The sequence below is a fragment of the Electrona antarctica genome, assembly GCF_951216825.1.
Source record: "Electrona antarctica genome assembly, chromosome: 5".
Taxonomy (NCBI): Eukaryota; Metazoa; Chordata; class Actinopteri; order Myctophiformes; family Myctophidae; genus Electrona; species Electrona antarctica.
The window spans coordinates 5,033,518-5,055,609 of NC_136810.1; the positions used below are offsets into that span (position 1 = coordinate 5,033,518).

The following is a 22,092-nucleotide window of genomic DNA, read 5'->3' on the forward strand; positions in this document are numbered from 1 at the left end:
AAATAGTATTTGTCTGTCCTAATTGTTGTCCTGTATTTGTTAGTACTGACAGAGCTGTGTAACATGATTTACCTCTTCTCTTGGCCAGTATACACTTGTAAAAGAGACGTCTCAATGTGTTTTTTTTTACTTGTTAAATAAAGGTTAAATAAATCAGTTTTTGTCCTTTTGAGGTCACTTTCATCATGACACTCAAAGCATGACCTTAAGGAGAGCTGATATGTTTGCATGTTAGCAGAGCGTTCTTACTTGGATGCACGAGTCTCCAAGGTGTAGGTCTTGTTATCCCAGTCGTCAGGATCAGGGGCGTACACCTTCCCCAGCGCCGCGGCGGCCAGCCGTCCTGTTCAAGGTCACAAATGCAGACGCACACGCACACACACACACACACACACACACACACACACACACACACACACACACACACACACACACGTTTGTATTACTATACTAAGTTTAGAACAGCATTTAAAAGAAGTTAGGGGAGTCCAACTGCAAAACCTAACCTCTAAAGATCAAGTCCTAACCCTAAACCAGCCGGAATCTCTTCCTAACCCCATGTTTTAACAGTGGGCGAACAGTGGCGACTCTGGGTGGGCGTTTCTGCTGTCATTACCTTATGTAGTGTAAACGTATCACCGTTCCTCCCCTCACAGTATTACATTTATTTGTGCAATGTCCCGCCCATATTGAATACCGTGCCAATATAACCCTGGTTGGTTATATAGTCCAGTTCCAGACGATCTGGTTGGCTCGTCACCACTTTGGTGAAGTCCTCCCACAATTGCAATATGCATTGCATTTGTATTGAATGCATTTGGCAGATGAAGGGTGGCTATGCGAGGCTAACACATGAATTTGATTGGCTATTGCCGGACGATGTTGTTGAAAATATATTTTCATGTTTTTGAACAACATTCCTCCATCCACTTTTCAACTATCGCATCTTTGCCTACTATCGCCAGTAGTTGCCGAGTCCCATAGTCCCGAGTCCCATAGTTTACTTCTCCGTGGAGAAGTAAACTAAAATATTATGAAAAGGATATTTATTGTGTGCTGGCTGTTTTCTCAGTTGTGACTAAATTTGACTGAGGGACTGCCATTGGATTTTTTTGAACTTTAGTTTTGTTCATGTCATATGAAAGCAGGGAATCATAGCTTCAAATTGACATATTGATTGTTCAGTTTGACCCACCAGTTTTGGAGATATGGCTTATAGAGTAATGTCTTGCAGAAAACAGCAAGTTGAGAAAACAGGCTTGAAAGGTTCACTTCTGTGGTCTCTAACATTACACCTAGCTACATGTTTAAGCATTTATTTCATATTTACATCAGCTCTGACACACACACTGGTCACATATTGTTGAGCCGTGCATTCACCCTTGTTTAATCTGAAGTGTAGCGGCCTTGCGGGCATTCTGCTTTGCATTGCTTTCTCTACTTCAACCATACCTGTACGGACATTCGGTATAGTATAGTGTGGTATATTTTGGGTACATACCATCCAAAACACTCTAGTTCTACTATACGAATTACTGTACAGAGACACTTAACCAAAAAGCTGGAGAGCATGAGAGAATTGTGACACGGCAGCAGACAGAGTGATGTTCCTTGATGTTTTAATTCAGAAACACAGCATACAGCATACAGGCTCACCTCCGGACAGCCTGACGCCGTCCGGTATACTGACCAAATGACATAGAAATCAACTAGTTTAAGTACAGTTTCACAAACATAGGTGAGAATGGAGGCGTGTTCACTGTTCCTTTGAAGACGACCCAAGCTTACGCATTGATCAACCTTTTGCTCAAGTGGCCACTTTGAACCCCTGTTTAGCATGTAATTGCCCTAGGTGTGACTCAGGAACTAAACAAACCATCCCCCTCATGTGACTGTCCTTCTCACTCCAGGTGGACTTTGAATAACAAAGACAGGCTTGCATTTGTTCACACATAGCCAATGTCCAAGAGAATTATTGATTCCCAGATATCACAATAGCAACACGTATACGCACCCAAGAAAGACACATTCTTTCCGAACAAACAAATGTCGCTGATAGCAACATTTATCTTTCAGCAACTCTCCTCCCCCCCCCCCCCCCCCCCCGTTATCTTGCCTTCTCACGTTCTGTTCTAGTTATTGCTGTACCTTGGTAACAGTTGGAGCCTTTCCGCCGCCTGAGTGGAAGAGACTCTCTGCTCCACTTCACAGAGCGTGGGGCTTAACCCATTTAGGCCTGACGTCGACATTTAAAAAAAATGTCTTCAAAATCCTGACAGTTTTCTGAAAAACCTCCTGTTTCTGTATCAGTGGTTCTCAATATTTCATGTCAAGGACCCCAAAAACTATATGTAATTGGCCGCCGACCCCCATCTGAAAATATGTTGTTCCAGGGACCTCCCCAGAAGCAAAGATTTGAGTTAAAATGTTCACTCTGTAATAATATATATTCAAAGATTTGAGTTAAAATGCTCACTCTGAAATAATATATATTCAAAGATTTGAGTTAAAATGTTCATTCTGTAATAATATATATTCAAAGATTTGAGTTAAAATGTTTGCTCTGAAAGAATATATATTCAAAGATTTGAGGCACATTTTCACGATTTTTCAAAAATTGCAGACCTACAAGTTCATAGAGCGCCACTCGGTGGCGCGCTATGAGCTTGTAGATCTGCTATTTTTCAATAGCTAAAGTAGAACAGAATGCTTAAAACACCAACAGGGGTTCCCGCCCAGAATGGCTTAAAGTAGTGGGCCTATCTCTGACTATGGATTATGTTATTATCAACCTACAGTGCCAGAATACGGCAGCTGGGTAAGTGGGGAAAACAACAGCAGCCTGGATGAGTCATGGTGTCAGTGTTTACCACAATTACCCAAACGTGTGCCGTGTGGCACGACCGTGCAATCAAAACACTAACAAGCTCCAAAACACCTGACCGGTTTTACCCTGAGGGTGACACAAAAAAAAAAAAAAAAGTCGTAAACAACCCATGGTGGTGCTCGATATAATGTTCTCAGTTTTCAGATTATCTTTTGTAGGATAGACAGGGTTTTTTGGCAACTTTGCAGACAGAGAAGATCAAATACACGAGCATTTGCATGACAAAACTTTGATACTTTATAATGGGGGAGTTTATAATGGGGGAGGGGGAGGCCGATTATGAATTCGACACGGAATGGAAACTTTTCCTCCCACCGTGCCATTAATCCCATAACACCCTCCCACCCACTTCCAGCCCCCCCCCCCCCCTAACCCCCCCCCCCTCCCCCCCCCCCCCTCGCTCCTTCATGGTCTGTCAGCGGTGCAGAGCCTCGTTGCAGGAAGAAAAGCAAAGACGAGGTGTAATAATAACGCTGTGGTTTCCCTGTGCAGTCACTATGTAAGTATGTAGATTACAGAAGGCCTGACGTTAGAGCCACCCTCCGTGGCTTGTGGAACATGTTTGCCTCATGTTTGGGTTCACATCCACGGGTTCATGTAGCCTACTTTATATTTGTATTGTAATCCCCATAGGGGGATTTTACATTGCCTCATATAAGAACTGTGTTTGAAAAATAAACATGTCATCCCGGCCGTTTCATTCATATGGATATGAAGAATCGACTGGCTGAGGGAAAACGCTATTGTTACTGCTACTGAATTAGTAGCCTCGGAAACTCAGAAGTTTTTTTTTCCAGGGAGAAAAAAAAAGTCTGGGTCCGAGTCCACTTCAATTCGGCATAGAGTAGCGCAAACATCTCTCACTCTCTGCTGATTTCTGATCGTCTGCACCTTTGTTAAATTGACACATACATGCATGCATGCACACATGTACACACACACACTCCTCTCTCTCTCTCTGTCACTCTAAGTAATTAGTCTCATGTCGCGCAGCTGCCCATAGTTTCTCCCGGCGGATCCTGCCGGGAGCTGCCTATGCCATAAAAAAGCATAGGTGAGTTCCAGGCTACTGAATTAGTTACATTTTCACTAGAAACACTGTATCATATATGAGTGACTGACTGTCGCAAACGATACAGAGACACCTCCCTGACAATATAACGATACAGACACCTCCCTGACAATATAACGATACAAAGACACCTCCCTGACAATAACGCAGAGACAGCTTGTTTATTTTTGGACCACAATGCTTATATGGAAACATATAAACCCGCCAAAATCCCGTCATTCATGTCCCCCACTGAAGAACGCTGATCAACAACAACCACAGCCTCTCACCTTTGCGGCTGTGGACATACACGTCTTTCTCCCCCGCCTGGTGAGCGTTGTCGTTCTGGTCCCCGATGGTGACGGTGAGGGTGCTGGTCACCGTCCTGGGCGGGCGGCCGCTGTCGGTGAGGACCAGCGGCAGGTGGAACTCCCTCTGTCTCTCCCTGTCGAACCTCCTCAGGGCCGTGAGCGTGGCCGAGCCGTTTCCATGGTCCCGCAGGTGGAAGTCTGCAACAGTTATTATAGTTATAGCTAAACTAACTAAACATCATACAGAAAATCTCCTTCGTTGAAATTGTTGGAGAATCATACATATAGGGGCTATTATTCTATATACAGGGTTGTATATTCTATTAACCCTTTGACCTATGTATGCTTTAATTGACCTATGTATGCTTTAATTGACCCTCTGACCGAGTGTATTCACGTTGACCCTGTACTGGGTGTTATTGCTCTTTGTGTGACACGTTGTTTCCATCTGAACCAGTGCAGTGTTGCAGTACACCACAGACATTCTGACTGCTCCCTCAGACCAGAGCTGGTTTGGTGGGTAATATGTTATTATGTTTTGTTCAGTATGAGAACTTGTTTTCAGGTCAAGTCGACCTTTTCTGGCAGTCCCCAAATGTTCTGAAATGTTCTGAGACGAGGATGACTAATATGTTTTGGTAGAACTTGGAAAGGGTCACGGAATATTCGTGTGCCTTTTCTTTTTGGATTAATCGTTGTACTTTACCTTGAATTTATTCTCTTGTATTAATCTCTTTTACGTTTGGACTTATTCTCATTTTTGTATTATCTTCAAATAAACCTTTTTGATTAGACCTAATTGTTTTTGCCTCATTATCTACTGGAATATTGGCATTCTTCAATATTTAAGCGGCTTGATGTCAAGAATTGTCAGAAGTCTTAAAAATAGTGAAAATGGCCAATCTACAAGCTCACAATGCATCACTGATCTGATCAGCTATTTTCTGATCACACTTTTTCTGAGCTTGTTTGAATCTCGCTGATAGATAAATTCTGACATGTTGTTTACACGTCATGTCAAGTTGGCCACTCCATTATATTCTGTTGGTCAACACATATATAACTTTGGCCCAGACCGTGTTCCATATAGATCATATTTGGTCATCCTGTCCTTTTATCATCATTTTACTCTTAGCCTACTGCCTGTTTACTCCGGGTTGTTCTCCTTATCCTATTTATGTCATGTCACCATCCACGTGCCTAATCATCTCAGCCCTATATTATCCTTTATATTATTTTATCATATTTATATTATGGATTGCCTGACGCCAAGTTAAGATTTACTGTCTGCCTGTAGCCACCAAAAGTCACCATACTGTAGTGTGCTGTTTTGATTTAGTTTACATGCAGCTGCTTCGATATCAGTGTGGCCTTGGGGCCTAGTGAGAGAGCATTTCTCTCTGGTAAGAGTTCACAGACGGCAGGGAAAGAAATGTTATCTTCAGGTTGCCATAGCAACGCCAGCGTCCACGCTTTCCCGGTCTATGGCCATCAATGACGGAACCAAGGAAGATGTCACGATACCAGACTCATCATCCATGTGCTGGTCCAATGAGTGCTCGACAACCAGCACCACCGTGGGATATTGCGGAAATGAACTATCTATTCAGCCAATGAACGTTTATCAACAACTGACGTCAGATGCAGTATAAGCCAGGAAGATGCTGTGAAGAGGGGCAGTTCGGATCCATATTGGAACAATTGAATACTCTAAATTATAGTGATGTATTGTACTATTATTATTATTATCTGAACCAGGTAGCACATTCTCTATGTAAATTGACTTTATTACCTACTAAAAAGTACAGTTAAAACCTTAAACTTCCTCTCAGAACTTTATTTCGTCTGTCTCCAATTCGTTTTTAAGGTATCCTTCTATTTTTTATGGTAGAGTGACTGTCATTCAAGATTTAAAGGGCTACTCACTCATTTTTAAGGTAAATACAGCACGGTATTTGGTCTCCCTGCTGGGTTATTGAAGATATATATATTTACAGTCCTTTCTAATTAGCATTACAGAATAGATATAATTTATTTTTATCCATTAATACGATCCTTGGGGTCGCCGGAATTTTATTTCCATCACTCGCCCTTGGCCAGGGCTGGACTGGCCACAGGACGTACCGGGCATATTTTTTGGACAGGCAGGCAGGCCAATAGGCGGCAGGCCACCAGGAAAGGTCCAGGCGTGTTGCCATTCTGCCAGTGCCATCATGATAATTTCACTGTACCTGTATCAGTGAGTGACAAATAAACCCTCTGTGTTTTGTGTTGGTCTGTTGGTTTGTATTATTTATGTTGTTCTGTAAAAGTGGTGGTATTAGGGCTTGTTTGTTTGTGTTTGCCTCGATGGAGCGGGCGGTAGAGTTTCTGCTATCTGCACGCTGGTTGTGGTGGGCCGGCCTGGCCAAATTCACGCGAAAATGACCGGGCCGAATTTTTGTCCCAGTCCAGCCCCTGCCCTTGGCTACCCCATATTACAATAAAAATCACAAAAATGTAAAAACAAACTAAACTAAACAAACACACTTTGAAAATGAAACAAAGCGAAACTGAAACCGAAAACAAACAAAAAAGTCAAAACAAAATGAGAAAGACAAAGAAAAAAAAAATCTCTAAATGCTAAGCTCTAAATGCTAACCTTGGGAGTGCAGTGGAGACTGCAGGGCCAGAGAGAAGGGAGGCCCGTGCTAAATGCTAACCTTGGGAGTGCAGTGGAGACTGCAGGGCCAGAGAGAAGGGAGGCCCGTGCTAAATGCTAACCTTGGGAGTGCAGTGGAGACTGCAGGGCCAGAGAGAAGGGAGGCCCGTGCTAAATGCTAACCTTGGGAGTGCAGTGGAGACTGCAGGGCCAGGGAGAAGGGAGGCCCGTGCTAAATGCTAACCTTGGGAGTGCAGTGGAGACTGCAGGGCCACAGAGAAGGGAGGCCCGTGCTAAATGCTAACCTTGGGAGTGCAGTGGAGACTGCAGGGCCAGGGAGAAGGGAGGCCCGTGCTAAATGCTAACCTTGGGAGTGCAGTGGAGACTGCAGGGCCAGAGAGAAGGGAGGCCCGTGCTAAATGCTAACCTTGGGAGTGCAGTGGAGACTGCAGGGCCACAGAGAAGGGAGGCCCGTGCTAAATGCTAACCTTGGGATTGCAGTGGAGACTGCAGGGCCAGGGAGAAGGGAGGCCCGTGCTAAATGCTAACCTTGGGAGTGCAGTGGAGACTGCAGGGCCAGAGAGAAGGGAGGCCCGTGCTAAATGCTAACCTTGGGAGTGCAGTGGAGACTGCAGGGCCACAGAGAAGGGAGGCCCGTGCTAAATGCTAACCTTGGGAGTGCAGTGGAGACTGCAGGGCCAGGGAGAAGGGAGGCCCGTGCTAAATGCTAACCTTGGGAGTGCAGTGGAGACCGCAGGGCCACAGAGAAGGGAGGCCCGTGCTAAATGCTAACCTTGGGAGTGCAGTGGAGACTGCAGGGCCACAGAGAAGGGAGGCCCGTGCTAAATGCTAACCTTGGGAGTGCAGTAGAGACTGCAGGGCCAGGGAGAAGGGAGGCCCGTGCTAAATGCTAACCTTGGGAGTGCAGTGGAGACTGCAGGGCCAGAGAGAAGGGGGGCCCGTGCTAAATGCTAACCTTGGGAGTGCAGTGGAGACTGCAGGGCCACAGAGAAGGGAGGCCCGTGCTAAATGCTAACCTTGGGAGTGCAGTGGAGACTGCAGGGCCAGGGAGAAGGGAGGCCCGTGCTAAATGCTAACCTTGGGAGTGCAGTGGAGACTGCAGGGCCAGGGAGAAGGGAGGCCCGTGCTAAATGCTAACCTTGGGAGTGCAGTGGAGACTGCAGGGCCAGAGAGAAGGGAGGCCTGTGCTAAATGCTAACCTTGGGAGTGCAGTGGAGACTGCAGGGCCACAGAGAAGGGGGGCCCGTGCTCGGGGGAGTCTCTGTCCACCACGTGCAACAAGGTGGAGGTCTGGTTGAGTCGCACCACGTGGGGGGAGGGGCTGTTCTCCCACAGCACGGGGGAGTAGGGAGCCTCCAGCTCCGGCGCGTTGTCGTTCACGTCCAGCATCGGCAGGTGGAGCGTGACGCTGCCACTCAGAGCCGGGGAGCCGCGGTCCACAGCCACGATCACCAGCTCGTACCTAAGAGGGTTGTCACCAATATCACCACCATCATCATTTTATAGTTGACGAATAATCGCGATTATTTTCAATTTTATTGTGGTTTGACATTGGAACATTATAAATCAAAATTGCATTTGTGTTTTTGCCTTTTAAGCTTTGTAAAGAAAAATTGCACAGGGCAGTGTGATGATCGGGGATCATATTATGAGTGTTATTGTTGTGAAATATTATGAATAGCCTTTGTATGGGCCTATTTATATTTACTAGAGTTCTCACATTATTATCGGCTACACAGTACCAGGGTGGGGGGAGTGGTTGCCTGTGTGTGTTTTCCCTAATCCTCCGCAGGTGGACTGATTGATTATTGACACCTAGAGAAGCTGGCCCGTCTGTCAGGGAGTGATCGGCCCTGACTGGCTGTCGGTCTAGAGTGGGCGTGCTCCTGATCATGGCTCTCCCAACTCACCTACTATATCAGTCAGTCTGCTCCTGGAAGGCGGTGGGGAGACAGGCCGGAATCCTCTCTCTCCCAGCCGCCACACTGACTGTGGACTTGTTGTGCCATACTGTTTTGATATAGTTTTGTCCCTTCGGAAAGGACTTGTCCCTCTTTAGTTGTAGTGTTAATTTGTGTCTGTTTGCTAGGTGTTTTCTTTTGAGTTTTATTTATGTTCTGTAAAATATTCAGTATTCTATTACTTAATTCATCTTTATCTAAATAAATATTCGTATTTTGAAGCTGGTTTCCTGTCGATCCACTGAATGTTACACTTAATTACCCCTAGACTTATTGGGTCGTAACAGCAGACAAATAACTTAAAGCTGCACTATAACTTTCCTCTTCTACCCTGGATTTGAACCCGGTTTCCTTCGCAAGTGCTGAATTATTTTACCATTGAGCTAATAGAGCTTGCCCTGCTTGCTCAGGGGATAAATCTTGACCATCAGGTCAAAACTGGCGTCAGATCCAGTGTCTACTGTAGGTGAGACATGACCTTTGATACGATCTAAATGGCTCAACTGAAGAGTAGGGAGACATATTTATTCATAAAAATAAAGTTACATATTGAGGCTCTATAAGCTATACAAAGACATGACAATGACCAGTACCCAGCTCTAGAGCACAGAGGAAGTTGACGTTGGAGATCCATGCCCCACCCGGCTATATGCAAATGATGCAATACCCGTTGTACCCATGTCAGAGTACCCGTTCCGATACCCGTTGTACCCATGTCAGAGTACCCGTTCCAGTGGTAAAGGAGACTGAAAACAACAGCCAAAAAAGAACATGCACATCCTACTAGGCAGGGTGCTGGATTAAACACAAGTCACAAGTAAATAAATGAAAAAAATCCACACACCCTTTTCAGTAAAGAAAGTTCTGGGAGCCGAAAATGGTGTGCGGATTGTTTTCATTTATTTACAGAGTACCCGTTCCACCCATCTGTCTGTGTCCCTTTAATGCCCATATATGGAGATTTCTGTATCTGTCACACATCACAACACTCACTATGGAGTGTTGTGATGTCAGGACAGGCCAGCTCCATATATGGAGCCTGGGAGCCCAGGCAGAGGCCTTTTGTGGCAGTTCTGGACAACCGTGGGTCCGACCGACTGGACACCGGGCACTGCACTCCCTGCGGGGGTGGAACGCGGACGTACACACGTACAGACGTACAGAGACGTGGTGCATTTATAGAGAGATGAATGCAAAATAATCGCAATTATTTTTAGGCAATAATTAGGCAAATATGTAGTAATTATGACAGGCTTACTCGTACCCTGTCACGGTCTCATGGTCGAGGGGCCTTGCGACTGTAACCACGCCAGCTCGGTTGATGGCGAAGTGTCCGAAGGGGTCGGACTCGGGCGAGACGCGGTAGAGGACGTCACCGTTCAGCCCCGCGTCCGAGTCACTGGCCACCACCTGTACAGGTTAGGGTTAGGGTTAGGGTTAGTCACTGGCCACCACCTGTACGGGTTAGGGTTAGTCACTGGCCACCACCTGTACGGGTTAGGGTTAGGGTTAGTCACTGGCCACCACCTGTACAGGGTTAGGGTTAGGGTTAGTCACTGGCCACCACCTGTACGGGTTAGGGTTAGTCACTGGCCACCACCTGTATGGGTGCAACAGTTAAACGAGTCACTGGCCACCACCTGTACGGGTGCAACAGGCAAACCAATCCATTTAATTAGTCACTGGCCACCACCTGTACGGGTGCAACAGTCAATTAGTCACTGGCCACCACCTGTACGGGAGCAACAGTCAATTAGTCACTGGCCACCACCTGTACGGTGCAAAAGTCAATTAGTCACTGGCCACCACCTGTACGGGAGCAACAGTCAATTAGTCACTGGCCACCACCTGTACGGGTGCAACAGCCAAACCAATCAATGTCACTGGCCACCACCTGTACGGGTGCAACAGGCAAACCAATCCATTTAATTGATTATTAAAAATATCAATCGATAATTGATTTTAACAAAAAAAACTACTGACTTTGGTGAATGCATTTTTGTCTCCACCAGGCCGAAGGCATGGGGAGAGGGCATGGGGAGAGAGTATGTTTTGCACTCCGTCCGTCCGTCCGTGTGTCCGTCCGTCCGTGTGTCCGTCTGTGAACAGCTAATCTCCGGCACTGTTAACCCGGCCACATTTTGCACACACACTCCCTGGATGCCAACGATGAACCTCTGCCCCAAAATTTCCAGAACGGCCTGTTATAGCGCCACCAGGAGGCCGCTTTGTGCAAAACAAGTTTTTGGACAGTACACCTACAGATTTTGTCCAAACATCACGCAAATTGGTACACAGTCTCTCTAGTGCCATTCAACCAAACGGGTCTTTCAGATTTCTCAGACTCCATCCTGATTGGCTAAGATTGGCTTCCAAAGTTCGCAGGAGTGTTCAGTTTCAAACAAAATGCTGCAAATCATGAACACATCGTGTGATTTCCGTGAAATTGCGCACGCACATTCCCACTAGGCCGAGGAAGAAATGCCATGTGAACATTTTCAACTCAGCCTCATGGTGGCGCTATAACTGGCCGAAAAGTGTTTTTACCTCCAACTGCACAGATTTGTGGATAACTTTGTATGCCAACTCCCTAGAGGCCAAGGAAAAACCTTTGCCTGGAATTTTTCACATCTGCTCTTTATAGCGCCACCAGGAGGCCGACATATGTAAATCACATTTTCTAATATTACTCCTTCAGATGTTATCCAACATGATTATATTACTCCTAAACATTTTGCCAAACATCACACACACTCCTATCCTCCTGGTGGAGACCTGTGCCCAGAAGGGCACTTTTTCTAGTTTCTTCTTCTTTCAAACGTTTTTTGAAAATTTAGAAAATTTGAAAAATCTCAATCTACAATCTCATAACATTTACGTTGTGACAAGCTTGTAGATCAGCTGTTGCTATTTGTGCAACATCATTATAGTACGATGAAGTATTAAATAGGGCTAATTGATTTTGTCAATTATAAAAAAGTAATTTCCAAATTTCCACACCGATTCGTTGATATAAAAGAAATGAAATGTCTAAGAGAAATAATGGGTAACCAACCAGTGTTGATTTCGTCGACTAAAACTAAGACGAAAAATGTTCGTAGACATTTTTTCACTGACGAAAACTAAATGGAAACTAAATGAAAACTAAGCTATGATGACTAAAACTAAGACTAAATATACTGACAATTTCGTCAACAAATACAAACTAGACTAAAATGTTAGGAAGGGACTAGTGGACAAGAGATTCAGTATACCGTAAGTCATTTTACACTTGGTTGCATGCTGAAAATAGCCGATCTACAAGCTGACAACACGACGCGTTGTGAGCTTGTAGATCGGCTATTTTCAGCAAGTCTAAAATCAGTCATTACGACGGCATCAATGCCCACCAAAACACATTTTAGTCGACAAAATCAACTGTAGATTTAGTCGACTGAAATCTTATGACAATTAGTCGACTAAAACTAGACTAACACTAAAACATTCCCAGGTGACTAAAATGTGACTAAAACTAACTGAAAACTATTCAAGAGACTATAACGACAAAAAACAACACTGTAACCAACCAACCAACCTGGATGACGGAGGTTCCCACAGCCACGTCCTCGGGCAGCGGGGACAGCAGGTGGAAGGCGGGGGTGAAGACCGGGGCGTTGTCGTTGTGGTCCTCCACCAGCACCAAACAGTGGATGAGGCTGGAGAAGTCCTCCACCCGGACGGTGAGGTTGAAGCGCTGCTCGCTCGCCTTCTCATAGTCCAGCTTCTTCTTCAGCCTCAGGGTGGCGCTCTGCTCCGTCCGGTGCTTGGACATGTAGAACCTCTGCTCGGGGTCACCTGTAGGAGGGGGGGGATTATATCGATAATCAATATTTTTTTAATAATCTAGCGATTAATATCGATTCAAAATCTGGCCCTGTTTTGTCAGTAGGCAAACAGGTTTCAAGCTTGTAGATCTACTAATCTAATCCAATTAAAAAAAATAAAAATAGCTTCTCGATTATTCAAATAATTGCAAATGTAATTCATTTATTGATTAGGTCATAATGCACAGTGTCAGTGCAGAGTCACACCTGCCACCACAGTGAAGGCCAGCTGTCCGTGCGCGCCGCTGTCCAGATCCACGGCGCTCAGCTCCAGGATCGGCGTGTCCGGCTCGTCGCTCTCGGACACGCGGGCCCCGCACCACTCCTCTCGGAACCTGGGCACGTGATCGTTGACGTCCGTCACCAGGACCGTGGCGGTGGCCGTGCCCGCCATGCCCCCGCCGTCCTGGGCCTCCACCACCAGCCGGTGTCTCTCCACTACCTCCCGGTCCAGGCCCTCCGCCGCCACCGATATGGTGCCCGTGGCGGCGTCGATGTTGAACATTCCGGCGCCGCCCTCGGCGCTGCGGGCGTTCTCGGTGATGCGGTAGGTGAGGATGGCGTTCTGTCCAACCGCCGCGTCGTCCAGGTCCACCGCTGTCAATTTGCATTAATTTAGCCATGTAGCTCTCATGCAGAGCCACGTACCAGTATTGAACTCTAGTCAATAAACAATCAATCAATCACATCAATATAGAGTACAGAGAGAACCGTGTCGGGCCTCAGACTAGGATACCAGGTAATCAATGAACCTAGCATCTGACTAAACATGGAACTATACCAAGTAATCAATGAACCTAGCATCTGACTAAACATGGAACTATACCAAGTAATCAATGAACCTAGCATCTGACTAAACATGGAACTATACCAAGTAATCAATGAACCTAGCATCTGACTAAACATGGAACTATACCAAGTAATCAATGAACCTAGCATCTGACTAAACATGGAACTATACCAAGTAATCAATGAACCTAGCATCTGACTAAACATGGAACTATACCAAGTAATCAATTAACCTAGCTTCTGACTAAACATGGAACTATACCAAGTAATCAATGAACCTAGCATCTGACTAAACATGGATCTATACCAAGTAATCAATGAACCTAGCATCTGACTAAACATGGAACTATACCAAGTAATCAATGAACCTAGCATCTGACTAAACATGGAACTATACCAAGTAATCAATGAACCTAGCATCTGACTAAACATGGAACTATACCAAGTAATCAATGAACCTAGCATCTGACTAAACATGGAACTAAAGGATACCAGGTAACCATCAATTAACAATCGTTGCTGTTGGGAGGGAACCTCATAACTCAATTTTTGAGGTTTTTGATTTTTTTTGGCATACATCAGTGCTACATGGGGTAAAGACATGCAGTAAAGGCCGTCGGGATTTGGAGTCGAACCCGCGGCACACTGCCAGACTGGGTTACCAGCCAAGGTGCCTGGACCACTGAGCCATGGCCCAGGCCAAGGTTTTCTTTATTGTATATTTATATTTATATGTACAACCTTGATGTGGCCAACTACTTGAATATCTTCTTTACAAACATAGCAACAACTCTGGTTAACAAACTGCCCTCCCACTCTGGGCTCTTTGGTGTAGAGCACATTACAACCTTCTACAGAAACCTAGGTGTTTGTAAAGACGATTTTAAACTAGTTATGGTAACAACTGATGAGGTAATTAAGAAACTGAGTGCCCTCCAACCCCACAAGGCCACAGGCCATGACAATATTCCCTCCAAATTTCTCAGAGACTCAGCCATCTCTATAGCTCCAATCATCACCCACATAGTAAACCTCTCCATCAAACAGGGACAGGTCCCCCAAGATTTCAAACTGGCCAAAGTAACCCCCTTGCACAAGAAAGGGAGTAAATTAGACCCCGGCAACTACCGCCCTATTTCTATTCTTAGCTCCATCTCGAAAGTGATGGAAAAAATAGTCTATGAACAGGTTGAAAAGTATCTTGCCACTAATAAATTAATGTACGAGTTCCAATCTGGCTTCAGAACGTCCCACTCCACTGACACATGCCTTCTCTATTTGAGCGACCACATCAAACATGAGGTGGATGCTGGCAAATACTGCGGCATGGTCATGCTGGACCTCCAAAAGGCTTTTGACACTGTGAACCACTCCATACTGGTTAACAAGCTAAAGGCAATTGGTTTCGATAGCACATCAGTGAGCTGGATGCAATCCTACCTGGAGGGGAGAGAACAGATGGTGGAGGTGAATGGAATACTGTCCCCCCCACTCCCAGTGAGCTGTGACGTTCCACAAGGGAGCATACTAGGACCTTTACTGTTCCTAATATATGTTAACGACATGACTTCAGCTTGTGACTGCAACTTGTTCCTGTTCACAGATGACTCGGCACTGCTAGTCTCGGACAGGAACAAACTGCAGGTTGAAAAGGCCCTCAGCTCTGAACTCGGTAGAATCTGCACCTGGCTCGCTGATAACAAACTATCTTTACACCTGGGAAAAACTGAATCCATTCTCTTTGGCTCTAATAGTAATCTCAGCAAGGCAAATGGCTTCTTGGTTAGAGTGGGTGACAATGTTATCACACGTAAAGATTAAATTACCTACCTAGGTTCCATCCTGGAGGCTAATCTTTCCGGTGATAAAATGGCCACCAACGTAATCAAAAAGGTCAACCATAGAACAAGATTCCTTTACAGGATCTCCTCACTGGTCAACAAAAACACCTTGAAGACCCTAACAGGAGCCCTTGTACAGGGTTTCTTTGACTATGCATGCACCTCCTGGTACCACAGCACCTCAAAGGCCCTTAAAACCAGGCTCCAGACTTCCCAAAACAAACTGGTCAGGCTCCTACTTGACCTAGACCCCCGAACCCACCTCACCCCTGCCCACTTCGACAGGCTGGAATGGCTTAGGGTCGACGACAGAGTACAGCATCTTGCAATGGGTCTGGTCCACAAGATTCGATACACCACCAAGATACCCATGTACCTGTCTAGATATTTCCTTAATGTTAACGAAGTCCACACCCACAACACTAGAGGGAGTGCAACGAACCATGTACAACTCAGATTCGGCACAAACAAGGGACTCAATTATTTTCGCTCCTATGCCACCAAAATGTGGAACGCCCTACCAACTGTCATTAAGACATGCAAATCCCTTGACTCCTTCAAAACCGCTCTCAAAGGGCACCTACGGACGGCTGCAATTCGAAACTGGCCCCTGTAAAATCGGAATCCCTCAAACACGAACGCAAGGACAACACAAGAGACGGTCGCGGCCACACAGCCAACTCAAGGTATGGCCACTGAGCCGACTTGGGGACCCATCGCAAGGACAACACAAGAGACGGTCACGGCCACACAGCCAACTCAAGGTACGGCCACGGAGCCGACTTGGGGACCCAACGCAGCTCCTCCAAGGAAAACAAACAAATTAACGGAGCTGAACGTGAATCCCCCCCACCGCCCACCCCCTTTTTTTTCTCACTGTATATGTTTCTTTTCCCTTTTTACCTCCTTTATGATGAATTCCTGTTCTGTCTATAGAAGTGTCTATTTGTACGTCTCTAAATGTTTTGATGATTTGAACATGGTGGACCCTATTGGAAACAAGTGTAATGCTTAATTGGGTCATCCACTCACAGTTAACAGCCTTTGTATTGAGTTTGTGCTTGAAATGTACTGTAATTCTGCAAACTGTTAATAAATTCTTCAATCAATCAATCAATCAAAGTATATTTTTCATTTCCTGTAAAATGAACATTTTGGAGTTATGAGGTTTCCTCCCGACAGCAGAGACATATATCTAAATGACATACCGGTCATCTCCATGACGAAGGTCCCGGGAGGCGAGTCCTCGGCCACGCTGCCGCGGCACCCGTCGGGCGCGCAGGGGAAGGCGGGCGCGTTGTCGTTGATGTCCCACACGTTGATGACGACGTCGGTGAAGCCGGTGAGCCCGTCGCCCTCCTCGTCAGTGGCCATGACCACGAAGCGCCAGACGGCGCGCTCCTCGCGGTCCATGGTCCGCTGGGCGTACATCTCCCCGCTGATGTCGTTGATCATGAACTGGGACTCGGCGCCCTGGCCGTGAATGGAGTAGCGAATGGCGCCCTGGTCTGCGTCTTTGTCCGGGTCGGTGGCGGTCACCTGGAGAGATTACATCAAACATCATTTAACCCATTTTGGGCGGGAACCCCTTTTGGTGTTAGCATTATGTTATGCTTTAGCTATTGAAAAATAGCAGATCTACAAGCTCATAGCGCGCCACCGAGTGGCGCGCTACGAGCTTGTAGGTCTGCTATTTTTGAAAAATCGAAGAACAACTGACATAGAAACATAGCTTTTTCAGAAAACTGTCAGGATGTAGAAGACATTTTTAGAATCTGATCTCAGGTCAAAATGGGTTAAGAATGGCGTTTCTCAACTTGGGGTCCGTGAACCACCAGAGGAGGTCCAAACGGACACTTACGGATCTGTGTCCTGATGGAACCAAATGGTTCCGCTACGGGTCCATTTGGTTCCATCTAGACAACAGTCACATTGTCTACAGTGTAGATGGAGGTCCTAGAGTTCAAATGGGGGTAGGTGGCCTAATGCATATCAAACTGGCGGTCCTTGAAATGAAAAAGGAAAATCACTGATGTGGAACTATTAATCCACCCACATGGTAAACACTGATGTGGAACTATTAATCCACCCACATGGTAAACACGGACACCATTTGACCTTTTGAAGTAAATACTGGAACTATGTATTCATTTCACCCCCACGGTCAAGGACTCTATTTCGCAGTTAAAACATGGCCACAGCAAAATGCATTGTTCTTCTAGGTCTGCACACACGCTTCAGTGGTGGAAAAAGTACTCACATTTGGTACTTGTAAAAGTAGTAGAAGTATTGGTATAAAAAATATACTTAAAAAAAGAAAGAAAAAAAAAACAGGATTTTTCAAATGTATAGAAATCTTTTGAAAATAGCACAAGTTCACGCCACTGTGAACTTGTAGATCGGCTATTTTCAAATGGACGAAATTAGGTGGTTAAAGGTATATTCAGTGATTTTACTTAATTCCTCCCTGTCCCCAGTGAGCCCCTGGGGTCAAAGAACCCTAGTTTCAGTTTTGGTGGCGGGTGGCAAAGCCTTCATCCAATCAGGATCGAGTGGGGGCGGGCCTTGGTGCACATGCTGTTGGCCTGTTGCACTTCCCCCCACTGTAGAGCGTGCATGTGCACATTTTGTTACCGGGGCGGACTGGGTGGTTTTCCAAATCACCCAAATCACTGAATGCTGAATGCTGAATGCTGAATGTATGGTTTGTAATAATAATCAAAATCCACAAAGTAACTACAGTAGTAACTAAAGTTTTCAAATAAACGTAGTGGAGTAAAAGTACAATATTTGGATCCGAGATGTAGTAAAGTATAAGTAAAAGTATTGGAAAATGGGAAAACTCAAGTATAAAGTACAAATACTTAAACATTTGTACTGCATGCATTTTTAAACAGGAAGCGCTGTGTCATTGTCTCTAGAGCCAGACTGTTGACTGAAACCATGTTCAGATGCTTCCATCATACAGTCTGTGTCGTTGTCTCTGGAGCCAGACTGTTGACTGAAACCATGTTCAGATGCTTCCATCATACAGTCTGTGTCGTTGTCTCTGGAGCCAGACTGTTGACTGAAACCATGTTCAGATGCTTCCATCATACAGTCTGTGTCATTGTCTCTGGAGCCAGACTGTTGACTGAAACCATGTTCAGATGCTTCCATCATACAGTCTGTGTCATTGTCTGTGGAGCCAGACTGTTGACTGAAACCATGTTCAGATGCTTCCATCATACAGTCTGTGTCATTGTCTCTGGAGCCAGACTGTTGACTGAAACCATGTTCAGATGCTTCCATCATACAGTTGGTGCAAAGGAAGTCATTAAGCAAAGACATTTATTTCCGGGGTAAAGCAGAGCAGAGCAGAGCAGAGCTCGTACTGTAGATCTGTTACTTTTTATATAATGCTTGTGTGATGCATCATGCTGTACTGTGATTAAGGGCATTAACTCATTTTGGGGCGGGAACCCCTGTTGGTGTTAGCATTATGTTTTCTATTGAAAAATAGCGCGGCACCGAGTGGCGCGCTACGAACTTGTAGGTCTGCTATTTTTGAAAAATCGAAGAACGACTGACATAGAAACATAGCTTTTTCAGAAAACTGTCAGGATGTAGAAGACATTTTTAGAATCTGATCTCAGGTCAAAATGGGTTAATACAAAAACACACACACACACACACACACACACACACACACACACACACACACACACACACACACACACACACACACACACACACACACACACACACACACACAGTTAAATTTATAATATACAGGTCGTTTCGAGGAAGCAATCTGATTGGTTGAAACGGCTTCTAGCCGTGGATCAAACCAGCACCATTCACCACCTAATCAAAACAAAGAATTTAGCTGCTCTGTTTTCCCAGAGCGCTAGCAAACTTGGTGGCTAGGCTAGCTAGTTTCTTGGGATATTTGTGGTCATAGTGACTACATCTGTCATTAAAAAAATATATTTTTTCAGCGATTTTCTTAGTTTTAAGGGTAACTGTTGCTTGCGGAACTCGACTTCGTCTCGTTCCTGACCGCATCACTGTAGTGGCAATAATCACGTTAAACCACACCCTCTCGTGTAATATTGCTTAATTAAAATAATCATGGATATAGAGGTTTCCGGCCGACAGTAGCCTCGCATGGCCAGACTGTCCACAGTCTGGAGCATGGCCAGTCAGTAGCCTGTAGCATGTGACCAGACTGTCCACAGTCTGGAGCATGGCCAGTCAGTAGCCTCGCATGTGACCAGACTGTCCACAGTCTGGAGCATGGCCAGTCAGTAGCCTCGCATGTGGCCAGACTGTCCACAGTCTGGAGCATGGCCAGTCAGTAGCCTCGCATGTGACCAGACTGTCCACAGTCTGGAGCATGGCCAGTCAGTAGCCTCGCATGTGACCAGACTGTCCACAGTCTGGAGCATGGCCAGTCAGTAGCCTCGCATGTGACCAGACTGTCCACAGTCTGGAGCATGGTCAGTCAGTAGCCTTGCATGTGGCCAGACTGTCCACAGTCTGGAGCATGGCCAGACAGTAGCCTGTAGCATGTGACCAGACTGTCCACAGTCTGGAGCATGGAATGGAAGCTCTTTTGATGATTAAGGGAGAAAAGGGGGAAGCCTGAAATACCGCTGAGCAGGCAGAACAGTGTACGACAGTGTGCGTTTCGGCGTCAGGTCTTCATCAGTGGTGGTGTATCATTATTCATTTGCCCGTTGGGATATTGTGGTTATTGGCACGGCTCTGTATGTCTCTTGGCAAAGCCCACTGTGCAGCTGGCTGTTGTAATAAACCACATGTCACTAAAAAAACAATAAATAAACAGTAGCAGCTATTTGTCCGACTAAATGGTGATTATAAAGACAATTAACACTTGTTAACGCTGTTTTTATATCCATATTCTCAATTGGGGCGAGGTGTCCTGTCCTGATATATTATGGTTTTTTCACCTCTTTTTCCCCCCAACTCATCTCGCTTTATGATTTACATAATCACCACTCCACAGTCAGCACATTACCTTCCCCTACCTACCTATTAAGTTCGTAAGCATTATAGAGCTAGGTTGTTCTTTTTCTAAACCTCCCAAATTAATATTGTTACCTTGTATCTCCATATTTCAGCATTTTATGTTTGAATGCCGTACTTGTACAATGTGTCTTGCAAAAGTAAAGCGAAAATAGCAAATCTACAATCTCAGCTTGTTAAAAAAGGTTTTATTTTTTTCTCACATGAAAGGTTTTCTCTTTTGCTTCTTCTTTTCTCACATGAAAGTTAAAGTTAAAGGAGAATTCCATGCTAGAAGGCTTTCTTACCTTTCTTTGTAGTTGTTACATCAATACCAAAGCGGTCCAGGTGTTTTTGTGCAAAAACTCCTTATTGGCCATTTCCCCTACCATAAGCCCTCAATGAATTGCATTGAATGGGAATTGAATGGGGCTATGGGGTGTTGTGCTAATTCGCTTATTTCCATCGAAATAAGTAGTAAAGTGTGCCGCTTGGGATATTATTTACATTATGAAGAGCGGACAAAAATATAATGATTTTGAGCGATGGAAATAAGCAAATTAGCACAACACCCCATAGCCCCATTCAATTCATTTAGGGCTTATGGTAGGGGAAATAGCCAATAAGGAGGTTTTGCACAAAATAACACCTGGACCTCTTTGGTGGGGACGTAACAACTACAAATAAAGGTAAGAAAGCCTTCTAGCATGGAATTCTCCTTTAAGTCTGTCTGCGAATTTGAACCAAAGTAACGGTTTTGGAGATACAGGGCTCCATCTTGCGCCACCCTAATCCCTTATCCCTAAACTAATTTGCCATGTTTTACTATTTAAAAAAACCTTTTAAAATAGTTCAACTAGCCGATCTACATCGAGACATTGTGAGCTTGTAGATCGGCTATTTGAACTATTTTAAAAGGTTTTTTAAATAGTAAAACATTTAGTTTAGGGATATAGCCCAATTAGCGCAAGTGCGTGCGTGCGTGCGTGCGTGCGTGCGTGCGTGAGTGCAGTGCGTGCGTGCGTGCAGTGCGTGCGTGCGTGCGTGCGTGCGTGCGTGCCGTTCTCCAGTAGCCTCTTATTTCCTTCCATATGGCTTCTGATTGCGTTCCAGGTGTCTTTAATTTGCTTCTAAATGTTTTTCAAAGTCCTGCTAAATAGGCCTATCTCACAGCCCGCTTTTCACGCCCACTTCCGGTAAATAGTGGTGTCTTTAACATTAGCATTTACACGTTTTTTTCTCTGGAGAATCTAAGTACATTTTCTAATGTAAAAATGTGACAGACCAATATTATTATGAAGCAAACAAGATGGTAAATCAGGTCGAACAGATAGAACAAACCTTACCTTGAGAAAACAAAAGTTGTAGACTTCTTAAATTACCTCTGTTAACATGTAGCGTCTATGGAGTGACGTCACGCTATCACCACTAACCCCAAAAGGGGGCGTATTAAGGGGGGCGGGGAAATTCTGTGAGATAGGCTTATCCACCACAGTGGCAGCGTAGCCTCGTAAAGCCTCTATAAGTCTGGGGAAACCCTGGCACTCTGTAAAAGAAAGTGCGAATCTGGAATGACTACACTGCTGCAATGTGTTCCCTGTAACTGCAGAGATTAAAAAACACTTTGCTGAATTAACTTTGCCGTATGAAAAACCAAGTCACTTTACAGGCAAGACGTTATTAGCCACTTAAGGCCCTAAATACTTCATTGAGTTCC

General features: G+C 45.2%; 1 protein-coding gene across 1 annotated transcript in view; it reads right to left on the minus strand.

Annotated features, from left to right (window-relative positions):
* Nucleotides 1-245: 245 nt before the first annotated feature.
* LOC306923243 (neural-cadherin-like) overlaps nt 246-22,092 on the minus strand; it is a gene marked incomplete at its 3' end in the record, with an annotated part of 255,371 nt that continues 233,524 nt past the window's right edge. The window contains exons 18-24 of the mRNA XM_079501275.1: nt 16,574-16,904; nt 12,943-13,332; nt 12,447-12,706; nt 10,137-10,282; nt 8,111-8,373; nt 4,229-4,447; nt 246-343 (exon numbers count right to left, since the gene is read on the minus strand). Coding sequence (XP_079357401.1) covers nt 246-343; nt 4,229-4,447; nt 8,111-8,373; nt 10,137-10,282; nt 12,447-12,706; nt 12,943-13,332; nt 16,574-16,904 — 1,707 coding nt within the window. The remainder of the gene's footprint in view (nt 344-4,228; nt 4,448-8,110; nt 8,374-10,136; nt 10,283-12,446; nt 12,707-12,942; nt 13,333-16,573; nt 16,905-22,092) is intronic.